The sequence below is a fragment of the Microtus oregoni genome, unplaced genomic scaffold (assembly GCF_018167655.1).
Source record: "Microtus oregoni isolate MIOR12 unplaced genomic scaffold, Mior012 000021F_ref0000039, whole genome shotgun sequence".
Classification (NCBI taxonomy): domain Eukaryota; kingdom Metazoa; phylum Chordata; class Mammalia; order Rodentia; family Cricetidae; genus Microtus; species Microtus oregoni.
In genome coordinates, this window is record NW_024543080.1 from 24,246,612 (window position 1) to 24,260,332 (window position 13,721).

Here is a 13,721-nt window from a genome sequence, read left to right on the forward strand (position 1 = left end):
TCTGTTTAAAAGTTCAAAGCTCAAAATGTCTTATGAAATTCACACAATCCCTTATGGACTCAAGCTTTGCCTAGTGCGGTACATAGTCTATAGCTGCATGAGGATCAAGATGTAGAACTCTGAGCTCCTTCTCCAGCACCATGTCTGCCTGTGTGCTGCCGTGCCTCTTTCTAAATGATAATGGACTAAACCTGTGAAACATGCCAGCCCCAATTAAATGTTTTCCTTTACAAGAGTTGTCATGGTCATGAGTCTCTTCAGCACAATAGAAACTCAAATGAAGACAGTAGGAGACAAATCCACTATACTTGTTGAATAGATTTGATGGGCATCTTAGTGTGCTATGATGTCTTAAGGACAAACAATAGCAGTTCTTTGCTGTTGGTGTGCAGAATATGACCACAACATCAATAAGCATATAAAACCTCAGAAATCTATAAAGCCCACATTACCTTTTTAGAAGTGGAAAACTTAAATTTGACCTTTTATGCAAAAGTTTAAAATGTCTTCAATTTCCCTTCAAAAATGACTGTCACAAGTTTGGTAATTTTAGGTAATGCTAATGGGAAGGAATACTTGCATTGATTCTTGTTACAAGGAAAACACCTTTTAATGTAGCTTCTCTGTTTCCATTTAAATGAAATTCCACATTAAAAATCTAGGCCATCAAGAGTGATGGTAAAATCATATTATGGAATCTTCCCCTGATATTAGGAATGTAGCCCAGGGCCACTATTATCTCCTGTTGCTGTAGTGACCTGTGAGTGATATCCATCTCCTAGACATTTCGATGGATCATTAATCAACTTTGTGTGGATTTATACTTGTTCAAATGTTAAATTTTTGTAACACCAGCCTATTAATTTGTCTTTTAATGTAACAGAACTTTATTTAAGTCAGGCTGTTACTTTCTATGATGCTTGCTTTAAAAACAATAGATTGTTTCTGAGTTTCCAATTTGAGACATGTAATAGAACATTTTCATTACTTATGCATGATTGCACAAATACATAGACAGTAGTAAAAACTGGTAACAGATTATTGTTCTAATAATCACCATTGTAAGTGTTTATTTCATCTAAAATATGTATGCGAGGGGGGAGGGAGAGAGAGGTGAAAAAGAGAGATGGGGGAGAGAGAGAAAGAGAAAGAATGAAAATATGGAATAGGGAAAAGGGAAGTGAGAAGGTGAGAGACAAGCTAAACCAAATTATTAAAAACTGATAATAGGGATGTTCCACTTGTTTATTATTTGAAAAATTCAGATTGTAAATGGTCTAATTTTGTGAAAATTCTTGTACCAGAACTGATTTAACAATTTTTTTGAAAGTCATTTCTTACAATGTTTTTGAATTCCTCATTCCATAACACATATGTGGCTAATATTATCATGTATCACCATTTGTTAAGAATTAAAAACAATGATCTTCAACAACTTCACTGTCAGCAGAAATTGATGGTTCCTGCAGATCTGACAATACATTTAAAAGCTGTTTCTTTCTTATTTATTTATGCTACTGGAAAGTTACATGTTTAATTACTCTTGGAATAACATGAAACAGCAAATACATGCCCATGCATGCCCCATCAGGAAGCACCTTTAAATGATGCACTTAGTACTGCAGTTCCTTTGAGAGACTGTTCAGCTGACAGGCGAAAGACAAAGTAAATTTGTTCCCTTCTTTTATAAGAATGTGAAGCTAGTTATGCAAATACAAATACTTTATCCCATTGTAATAGGCAACATTTCTTCATAACTTAAAAGACTAATCTCCTGATGTTTTTATTTCTCTCAATACAGCTTTCCGTAAACTATTCAGAATATACCCTCTCTTGAATTTAACAGTGTGTTATTATTTCCAAAATGTTTACTGTTTTGAAACGAATTGTCATTTTATGTTTTAGGAATATACAATAGATGTTTTCTTTCGACAAAAATGGAAAGATGAGCGTTTAAAATTTAAAGGTCCTATGAATATCCTTCGACTTAACAATTTAATGGCTAGCAAAATCTGGACCCCAGATACTTTCTTTCACAATGGGAAAAAGTCAGTGGCTCATAACATGACAATGCCAAACAAGCTGCTTCGAATCCAGGATGATGGGACACTGCTCTACACCATGAGGTATGTTGTTGGGACATGCTGCAAAGACTGTGACACTGTACCAGCAGCTGGGCAAGGTACCACTAACCAGGAGCACAAGTGGAACATCTTCCTAAAATTACCCAATAGCTCACATTTTGTTTTATAAAAGTATGGACTTTAAGTAATTATAATGAATTTAATTTTAAGCTTGAAAGTCTCCTGGTTATTAAAAATTGATATTTCTGGTATTCTCTGCATTCCATTTTAATTAAAAAACCTTAGTATATGACTAGAAATTTGTTTGCAGAAGCGTGCAATTTGCCTTTCTGTATCCCATCTTGTAGCATCTGCAATTTTAAATGATTTTTAAGTACATATTTTAATCTATATGTAATATTCCATTATACATAAAAAATTCATCATTTTTATGTATTAACTAAATTGGTTAAATAGAAATCATGTATTAGGCCTAACCATATGATATTAGTATTTTATGATTAGAAATAATGATGTAACATCAATTTCATGCAGTTCATTCTCTCTTGAAAATATAGAAATACATGCAGCTGTTGATCATTACAATTACCTTTTAAGTATTCTGATGAATTTTTAAAATCAATTAACTTAATGACATAGAATTAAAAATTATAAACCTAATAAAATGAGGTTGATTCCAAAATTAATGATTAATGAAGAATTTGAAAAACAAAATGTTATTAGTGTTTTATATGCACACAGACATCATGCTCCATGCATTTGATGTCTTATAATGTTATATGAAGAGTTAAGTACTACATTTTAGCAATTAAAGCTGTTTTGTATTGTGCCTACGGGGAAACAGGAGACAGGAATTGAGGACTGATGTCTAGGTGATCATTGCCTACAGTGGAGGCACTGGGTTATTCTTTTCCCTGTTTTTGAATATTTCATTACTTAGATGTTACAGTCTTAATGACTTTATGTTGCAACCATTTATTTCTAAAGATTAACATCCAGAGATTATATAATATTAAGAACGGTTACAGAGTGTTCTATTTGTATCCTGTGTGACTTTTATGCCAGGTTGGCTGATGACTGCCTCTTTCTCAGCTCAATTAGAACAGACTTTTCTTTGAGTTCCATTTAGTTCTTGTTTATTCACTTTGCTTTTATGTGAAATGGAAATAATTGGAAATGTTCTTAATAATAGATTTTATCTGGTTATTCTTTTCTATGATCTATATTATGGTCAGATATAAAAATTATATATTTAAAATTACTAGACTTGTACCTCTAATTTAGCCAGGAATTACTGTGAACAATGTAATTTTAGGTGATACAGCTATCTATATCTTATGTATGTCTCAACACATATCTTCCTATTTAGCATAAGATACACATTCAAAAATGGCATGTCTTTAAGGAACCATATACTGAAGTAATATATAACCCTTTCTCTATATTTGATGATATAATGAGAAAATGTCACCATTTACATAACAGAGCTTTCAGAATCTTCAGCTATTAAATATTGATGGTGATGTTAATGGCAAACCTCTTTTCAAATACATATATAATTTATTGTTATTATGTTTAAACCTCATAAGCCTAATATAGAGCTCCGATTCTACTAAAACCAGTAACAAGTGATTTATCTTGACTAGCAAATCTACTTAAACCAAGAGTGGAATTTTGGCTTCTAGGCTTACAGTTCAAGCTGAATGCCCAATGCACTTGGAGGATTTTCCAATGGATGCTCACTCGTGCCCACTGAAATTTGGAAGCTGTAAGTATAAGGATAAAAGTATGTCTTAAATCAATAATGCCACCAGTAGTCAACATCTCTGCCGGATCATGCAGTTTCTTCTCTTCTTATGGAATGCATAATAAGTGACCTATAGAATGCAGAAGTGAAAGCCATGGTGGTTGCCCTCAAGGAAACAGCTGGAGTATCCCATGGCTCCCTCAAGCATTTTCATCCATGTTTTTCATTTTAAAACATCATTTATTTTGCTACAATAAAAAAAAACCTATGTGTTATAATTTGTGTATAAAACTAAATCAGGGACTATTGTAGAGTCAGTCCTATACTTTATTCATATTTTCTCCTAAGACTATCATTTTTTAAAATGTAAAATTATTTTTTTTCAGTTTAGAATGAATTATATATGACAAATTTTACCATTTGCCTGCTATTTGACTGTTATTTGGGCCAGAAAAAGAGATAAAGCCCATTCAGTTGTCTGTCTAGCGTTTACCTGATGGGAGAAGCTCTTTTTCTTTTTAAAATACATTTAATGAAGATGACAAGATTGGAAGGTTACACATCAGTATCTTCTGTAAAGATAGAACATTTCTAAAAGTTTCTGTGCCTCTGGCCATTCTCTGGGTCACTGGGTTGTATCTTAGATGTCAAGCAGAAGCATCCACACTATGGAATAATGGAAAGCGCGAAGTCAGGTCATCTTTCTGGGCCCACAGGACAATCCAGGAAGTTTCGGAATTAATTCATCAATGTAGCTTAGCAGCTGCCTTCTTTCTGAAGATGCCTTCTTCCCTGACCTCCTTAGAAACTGTGCTTTTTCTGATATCCCATTTTTGTGCATTCTGAGCAGCTTTAGGCTTTTCTTTTACTTCTGTGAAATAGAAGTTTCCACTTCTAACCTGATTAACTGTACTGACAGACTGAGTAAGGAAGCATGTATCTTCTCTCAGACTACCAACTCGGTGAAAATAGAATGGTCAATAGAGAATGCCGATTCCTCTATTGATTTGAGGATGCCAGTTTTGTGGAGAGGTTCAAGCTTATTTGCTTTGTATATCCTTGTAGCAGCTGTCAGTCCTTAATTTTCTCTGAGAGCATCCTCTGGGCTTAACCACAAGCCTTTCTTTATTGCCATGGGAACCATCATTTCAAAACTGGCATTTCTTCCAATATTATTTAAGATAGTCAGTCATGTTATACAACGTAAACACAGTGTTGAGAAAACCAGAGCAGATGCAGCAGAGAGGCTCATTTGCATTGCATAAGTGACATTAAAGGCAAACTTGAAAAGCTTTGGCACCCAAAAGAATTTCTGCAAGATGCAGTAATGATGTGGGAAGGACAAGTGTTTTCAGTAGATGAGGTATTGTTACTATGACATCAGATGTCAATGACAAGATGCCACAACACTGAAAATAAGAGAAATTTGCTTGGAAGGGTTTGATTTCAAATTGAAAGCTTTACAGAGTGTAGCTACAAAGTAAAAGGGTATGAGTGCCTGAAAATATTATGGTTTGCTCCATCCAGAATGCATATTGCCAACACGCAAAGTTTCTGGCCTTATTCTTTTTCTATGTAATTATTGCTTATTTTTTTATTTTGCTTTCTTTACATTCATGTTCTGACACATAGCGCAAGCCGTTTCTTTATCTCTTACTTTTCTTTGTGTATAGCAAGTGCTTGAGGAGTCTGTGTTAGCAGTGTGGACAGCAGTGTGGAGGGAGAGAACAACGCTGGGACAAAATAAGTTTGGCAGAAGCAACTGTGACATTATCTTGCAGCTATTTCTTGCTCTGCTTTAGAAGTAGCACTATTCTAAAATAATTGAATTTCTGGATCTTTGTCATTCTCCTCAAATAAAAGAAGCCTCTTTTCTGTATTCATGCAATTTAAAGTTCCTTATTGTTTTACTGTTATCACTATATCGCCTTAGATCTTTATACATTTATTGTTTCATTTGACTTGAAACTTTCTGAGTGTGAGTATTGCAGTACTCTCTGGGGGAGCCCCCCCCCCCCAAAAAAAAAAAAACCCTGAAAACTTACAGTTTTTAGGATAAAAGTTAATAGTTAAAAATTATTGAAAAATATACTCATTGATTACTGGGTTTAAGCCAGTGAAAATGCGTATGTATAATGTAGACGAACATTCAAACATATATTGCTTAAATAAGTTAAATATATTCACTCAACGAAATCCTCATTTCAAAGTGGGATTTAAAAGGAAGTTGAAAAACAAACTGCCTTCTCCGTTTCAAAATGTGTTTTGTTTTGTGTTCAATTTTGTGTATGTGTGTCTGTGTGTATGTGTGTATGTGTTTGTGCATTTCTGTGGGGTAAGTACACATGACTGCAGACACTTACAGGAGCCAGCAGAGGGCAGCAGATCACCGGGAGATAGAGTTTCAGGAAATTGTGAGCCCAGCTAGTGTTGGTGCTGAGAACCAAACTCTGGTTTTCTGCAGGACTATTACCTGCTTTCAACTGCTGAGCCATTTCTCCAGCCTGTCTTTTGCACTTATACTTTAGTAATAAACATAGTGAAGGCCTCGACTTACCTATTGGTTTGAGCATAAGGGGGTGCATCTGAGCTGCATTGAATTATATTCTGTTTCTTGTCCTATCACAACTGTAAAAAATATACAAAAGACATTTAGACTAGTTAATGAAATGCAGCAAATTATTTTAATAGACATATAAAAGATCGATCTTTTTTTGCAATGTGTTCATGAACTATTATCAGATACGGAGATTTCATGTTATTTACACAGCTTAATCATAATCTAACAGGAACAAATTGAGAACGTCAATTGGATAGCCTTTGCCCATCTGTATCTCATTATTTCTTACAAGAATATCATCACTTTTATGGACTTTCATTTCTGTTAGTTATTTCTAATGATGAGATGAAAATTTAAGCAATGTTTGTTTGATATTTTAAATTGTGCAGCACTGGAAATGCTCTTGTAGAAGGGACCATCATGTTTACTCATGAGGGAACCAAAACAAGCCACTTGATGAACTATAAATGAATGCTTAGTTAACTACATTGCTAACTTATTGCTTAATGTTTTCAGTGGCATCCACAAGTGATTATTTCATTGAAATTAGCTAATTGGCAATTTAGACTCTAGAAAAACTCCATTTCACATGGGCAAATATATGAATATTTTTCTATGAAAGTATGTATGTACAAACACACCTATAAATATGTATATTTATATACATACCTATTTTTAGAATCCTATTTCAAAAATTGTTTAACATAATTTATTTGAGGATGTATAAATCCATGGATAAATATAAGGAGTATTTCATTGATATTAGTATTAGTAGCAACATTCAAAAAGCCGTATATTATTGAATATCATTAAAAGACCATACAGCTAATGACAAGCATACATATTAATATCCATTGTGTTGCACCTGATACTTGAATGGAAATCAAATTAGGTCACAGACCCTAGCTCAAGTTCACTAATAGAAACACCTCAGTACCATGAAACTATGTGCAAAACCTTTTATAGAATAAATAAATAAATAAATATGATTTCAAGTCTCATGGAAACCTGACTAGTCCTGTTTCCTCCCTAATTGTGAATATCAGTATCATGCCAAGTTTTGTTTCCCACACTGCCACATAGAAAACAGGACAAAGAAGTTCTCCCAAGGTTGACAGTAGAGCAGGAATTATCCCTGTCATATTTACAATTGTAAAGAGACTCTCTGCATAGAGATAGGGGCTCTCAGATGTTATAAAGTAGTACGCTTACAAGGACATAGAAAATATTGCATAGAAAATTGATAATGCCAGATGTATGACCTCGGCTCAACTCCAAAGGAAGCTCATTTCTGAGAAGGTCTTCATTTTGGTCAAATACATTTTCTCTTTCAATTAATTCTCAACTTAACTGGAATACTATATAATTGTAGCCTCTGATGCTGGTATTCATTAATTAACTTATAAATGAATATGTTTGAAAATGCATCTATAATGTGATGGAGGTATATAATCTGCTTTATTTTTTATGCCAACAATTAGTTCTCATTGTTTTAATTAAACGCCTTTATTCATGATAACTAAATTCATTATCTCTTAAATAAATAATTTGAATTTACAGAAAACAAAGCACTTTGGATTATAATTTTTATCTTATGGGTGATCACCGTTTTAAAATAAACTATGTAATACCTTCATTGCTTATTTTCACAATGCCTTCCTCAGCTACTTCAGCACTGAGGAAATGTTATGATTATCTTGAAAATCAATGATTTTGTTTCTGCCTCTAAAGAGAAATTTACTCACCACCTCTCAAAGTGGTACCAACGAAAACGGGTCTTTGTTCATTGTTTTTTCTGACCCTCTTTATCCCTATAATTTTAACCTTATAAATTCAAAGTACACATTTTCCTCTAAATCTGTGATCTCTAAATGTTTATTTTTGGATAAATATTGATTCTATTAAGTCTGCAACGGTAGACCAATCATTCTGTTAGTGTTTCTTTTTCAAATGTCTATAACATTTGTTTTTCGTTTCTGACAGATGCATACACAACCTCAGAAGTCACTTATATTTGGACTTATAATGCTTCTGACTCCGTTCAGGTTGCTCCTGATGGGTCTAGGTTAAATCAGTATGATTTGCTGGGTCAGTCAATTGGGAAGGAGACAATTAAATCCAGCACAGGTTAGTAACATTTTCTAATAAAATCTAATGTTCCACCCCCCACCCCAAGATTAGTAGGTTAAAACGATAAAAAAAAATGTCAGAAAATTGAAAACATTTTACCTTTGAGCTCTGTGGACTAACTGCACAAATTATTTGGAAGCTTTTTGAGACATTCGTAATCAAAGACAATTCTTTTTTTAAAGCAGGTACTGCGACGAGATTCCGAGGAGATTCATATGTGCATGAGTTTCAGAAACCGTGTTTTAAAACAAACTTAACTACTGGACACTTAAAAATATCATCTTCTCAGATCAGACAACTTTATCATTTTCCTTCAAAGTAGTGATACCTATTTCCCTAGTTTTCTTATTCTTTTTCTCCTATTGTGGATAAATTATGATTGTTCAACCCTTGATTTCTGGGTAATTGCCCCTGGTCTGGATGAAAAGCGCCTCTTTTAGGCCACCCTCAGTAAAGAAAAAGGCAGCTGTGTAGAATAATTATCTTCCATCTGGAAATAATTAAGACTGTAGGAGAAAAAAAAAGAAGGTAAGTATGAGAATTAGATAAAACTGGCGGGAGCAAATTACAGCAGGTATATGGCGAGAGAAAGTCAGAATTGGTGATGGAGTTAAAGAGAAAAATCTGGTCCAAAAGAGCAGCGGCAGTGGTAACACCAGTTACTAGTGTTTTTAAGGTCCTGGAGGGATGGGCAATCAATTCCTGCAGCCAGCACGTAGGTTGTACCAATGGACAGGTGGGACACAAGGCAATAAAGATAAACTACTTGCAGAGTTTTTAGAATCTTGCTGGGGAGTGGGCGTAATCCAAAGAGAACAATGAACACCGTGTCATGGAGCATAGCACTGCAAGGTGGTTGATACTGTGTAATTCTTTCTAAAATACTCTTTTTCTAATGAGACATTTCTATTTTTTATAGTTTTCATGAAACCTATGTGACCATTTCTTCCTTTTTTATCAGGAACTGTTATTCTTCTAATCCCTTCCATTTCCAAATTGTTCTGACTATTGACAATTACAGTTCCTTAAGCTTCTTAAATTCTCCTTCCAGGTGAATATACTGTAATGACAGCTCATTTCCACTTGAAAAGAAAAATTGGGTATTTTGTGATTCAGACCTATCTGCCTTGCATCATGACTGTCATTCTCTCCCAAGTGTCATTCTGGCTTAACAGAGAATCTGTGCCTGCAAGAACTGTGTTTGGTGAGTGAATGCCTCCAGTACAGTACATTTTGTTTCCAAGTGTACTTACCAAAGTTTCTCTCTTTTGATGCTTGCCACATCAATGCCTTGTGATATGCAGTTCAGCAGATGTTGATTCTACTTTATAGATGAGAAAGCAGAGGTTCTGAACTATAAACTGTAATCAGTACCATACTGTTATCAAAGACTTAACTTATCCAAATAACTTGGAGACACATTAAGTTTTTTATTTTATTTTTCTGTTTAATCACACTGTTTTTTAATGTTCTTCTCTATCCTGCCAGATGAAAGTGTTTTTGAGATCTTAATTCAGGGTTGAGGAATATTATCTCTAAAGATTTTCCTTGTTAACATTTTTCTTTCTTTCTTTCTTTTTTAATGAAAAAGAGTGATGTTAATTCTTTCAGTTAGAGAACATGGAAAACATTGATCTAGACTTTGTTTACTTCCATAGGGATATTTGATTTTCTTAATTAAAAATGGGGAAGTTTTCAGATGTAAGAGGAGAATATCATGATCTTAGACTTTGTGTATTTACTTTCACGTTGTTTCGAAACGAAGAAATGTAAGCTATGCATTTCAGATGAGAAGAAAAGTCATTCATTTAAGTGTATTTGATACCACCACTTCTGATCTTTTGTGATATGTCTGAGACTGCCTCTCGTCTCTTTATGGCTGAGATTTACGACTCACATAACCAGGCCCACCAAATATTCAAGTTCTTAAAATAATGAAGGGGATTTTGACAATATAGTCTCTTACATAGTAAAGATTGAACACATTCTATAAAAATATATTATCTTTGTTTCTTTGTGTTTGTGGTACTCTCCTTCAGTTATGAAAGTGTTGTTGAGAACTTATGTTAAGTACTGTAACCAGGAACTGGGAATGCAAAACACGCAATATATAGTTCCGACATGCAGGTGGTTTGGTTAGTGAATGAAAGCAGAATAATTAGAGAATAATGGCAGTGTGGGATGACCGCTTTATCGCAGAGGCACATTCACCCTGCTATAGAAACCAAAAGTCAAAATTAATGACTAAAATGGTGACTTAATACTTGAGACATGGCTTAACAATATTGTGAGCAGAAAGAATGGGCAAAATCATAGCCGAGGAGAAGGAAATGTTCAGTAATGATGAGGGCATGGTATGTTTGGTGACAATTATTTTAGTGATGGACTATGAAGTTACAGATAAAGATCTAGTGTAAGGCCAAAATGAGAAAGCGCTTCAGTTCATCTTAATAGAATGAACTTTCAGCTGCATAATAGGCAATCCTGTTTAGTATTCTGATGCCATGGCATTGTTAAAGGTCTAAGAAAAAGGTTGGCTATTTAACATATCCTATATGTTTTGTTTTGATAAATACTTTGTTGGGTATTATTGACACATATGTTATGCATATTTAAAATATATAATCCAACGAGTATATACATGAAACTGTCATGGTCATTACTTTCCAACTTTCTCTTATTCCTTTCCATTATTAGTTTGTTGGGGGAACTTATTTTTTTGGGGGGGAACTTATATATTAAGTTCCATTCTTTTGACATAATTTGTTTGCATCACACAGCATTGTTAGTTACAGACATTAGGCTGTGTGGCAGGTTTAATAAAATTTATAATTTTGAAAGTTATTCTTTTCATGATTAATATGATCCTATTTATATTTTAGAAAAATTTGGCACCTTTGTAGAAGCTGAAATATAAGAACAAGCCAGAGGCATTGAATAAAGTTAGAGAGACACTTAAGTAGTCCAGTGGAATTAAATAAAGAATTAATAAAGAAGATGTAGGCAATAAAGAAGAAAAGAAAGGTAGGGAAAAGATCCAGGAGTTTAGGTATACATTTATCAAAACTATATAAAAATTTAAAAATAATATTTAAAGTAACTTTATTTATATATGTGAATAATATCATCATTTTTTTGAACTACAAAAGCAAAATGAACAGAGTAGAAAAGTTAGAAAAATTAGTATACTTTAGGAAATGCAGATTTAGATTTTGAAGTTACATTTAATATCACATTTTAGTACAGTGAGTGAACAGGAGTAGTTCATTGAACATAAAAGAATAACAGAGTATAATATTAAACATGGAAATTATTGGTTGACAGGTAATAATGAATTTAGAACTTACATACCAGATAAATTAGTTAAGTGAATGTGGGACCAGAGGACAGAAGTCTTATGAATTTCAAAGGGTAAGATATTGAGACTTAAAATCTGAAAAGAATGATCAGAAAATTAGAAAGAAAAATACAATTTCAAAATTACATAAACAGGTATACAGAAAGAGCTAAACACATAATCTTCCACTGAAATCAAGTCTTAGCCATTATAGATTTTATATTTAAACACACACATGTAATAACAATAATATATATTAGCCTCTTATAGATTTTTATGGGCCAGTTCTAGAAAGAACAAAACAATATGCCCTAAGAAAAGGATGGAAGACCATTTTGTGTTAGGCAACTACTGCATGGACCATTCCCTGAAATGTGGTTGGTCGATAAGTTGTCTTTTGTCTTTCATCTTCTTTCCATCTTTCTTTCTTTTGTTCTTTCTTCCTTCCTTCCTTTCTTTCTTCCTTCACTCCTCCTTCCTCCCTCCCTTTTTTTCTTTCTTTCTTTCCTTTTTGTAAAAATCAATTTAAATTTTTGTTTCTTATTTTCCTTTTTTAACATAGAAATGGAGTTGAGAGAAAGGGTGGAAGGGAACATGAAGTTGAGTGGCTACTGAGGTGAGGAATATCTAAGAAGTTTTGGGATAGAGAAAACAATATAATCAATGTATATTGTATGAAAATAGCCAATAAACTTTTAAACAAAGAAAAGGGAAAGTGAAAGAAAATGGAGAAAAGAGATAGCTGAACAATTTTAAAATGTATACGTATCTGTATAAAATTTTTTGAAGATGAAATTTAGAAAAATATTTATCTACAAAATAAACTGTGGCCTAAAATTGTCAGCACATGATTATTTAATGTCAATGTTTTCTTTGTAGTAACATTACATAATATTATTAATTTTCTTTTTTATTATTTATTTATTTATTAAAGATTTCTGCCTCCTCCCCGCCACCGCCTCCCATTTCCCTCCCCCTCCCCCAATCAACTCCCCCTCCCTCATCAGCCCGAAGAGCAATCAGGGTTCCCTGACCTGTGGGAAGTCCAAGGACCTCCCACCTCCTTCCAGATCTAGTAAGGTGAGCATCCAAACTGCCTAGGCTCCTACAAAGCCAGTAAGTGCAGTAGGATCAAAACCCAGTGCCATTGTTCTTGACTTCTCAGCAGTCCTCATTGTCCGCTATGTTCAGCGAGTCCGGTTTTATCCCATGCTTTTTCAGACCCAGTCCAGCTGACTAAAAGGCATTGACATGGTTTACATGAAGTGGTTTATTAGTTAGCTATTTTCTAAACAGATATTTGTTCAATGCCTTTGTGCATAGTGTGTGAGAAAGTAAATTAGGTATAGTACAGTAATGTACTGACTGTACTGCTATGTCACTCCATAGTACTACCAGCTTCCTCTTCTGCTGCTTTGTTAATGAATATATATATATATATACCGATCATATTTCATTGCACTTACACTTACTTGGTTTTGGGCATGTCTCACTCATAATCTGGAAAGTAGGTGTACATTGTTAAATAGTTAAGAGAACATTTCAGAAATGAAACAACATGAGCAAAGAAATGGACAAAGACACAGAAAATTCTGCGCCTTGTAGATGGTTATTTATAATGGCACCAATCAGATTTCATTGCACTTGTACTTATTTGGTTTTTGGCATGTCTCATTCATCATCTGAAAAGTAGGTGCACATTGTGACTGCTATATGACTTGAAATATATGTTCTACATGATAATGATAAATATGTACTAAATAAATGGATGTAATCACATGATTCACAATAATGGACAGTTTCTCCGTATTAAATTCACTACTCCTTTAAACACAATTAGAGCAATTGTATATGCTATCTAAG

General features: G+C 33.7%; 1 protein-coding gene across 3 annotated transcripts in view; it reads left to right on the forward strand.

Annotated features, from left to right (window-relative positions):
- Gabra2 (gamma-aminobutyric acid type A receptor subunit alpha2) overlaps positions 1-13,721 on the forward strand; it is a 132,698-nt gene that overhangs the window by 71,697 nt on the left and 47,280 nt on the right. For all 3 annotated transcript variants that reach the window (XM_041671481.1, XM_041671479.1, XM_041671480.1), the window contains 4 exons: positions 1,906-2,126; positions 3,770-3,852; positions 8,375-8,518; positions 9,573-9,725. In XM_041671481.1, coding sequence (XP_041527415.1) covers positions 1,906-2,126; positions 3,770-3,852; positions 8,375-8,518; positions 9,573-9,725 — 601 coding nt within the window. The remainder of the gene's footprint in view (positions 1-1,905; positions 2,127-3,769; positions 3,853-8,374; positions 8,519-9,572; positions 9,726-13,721) is intronic.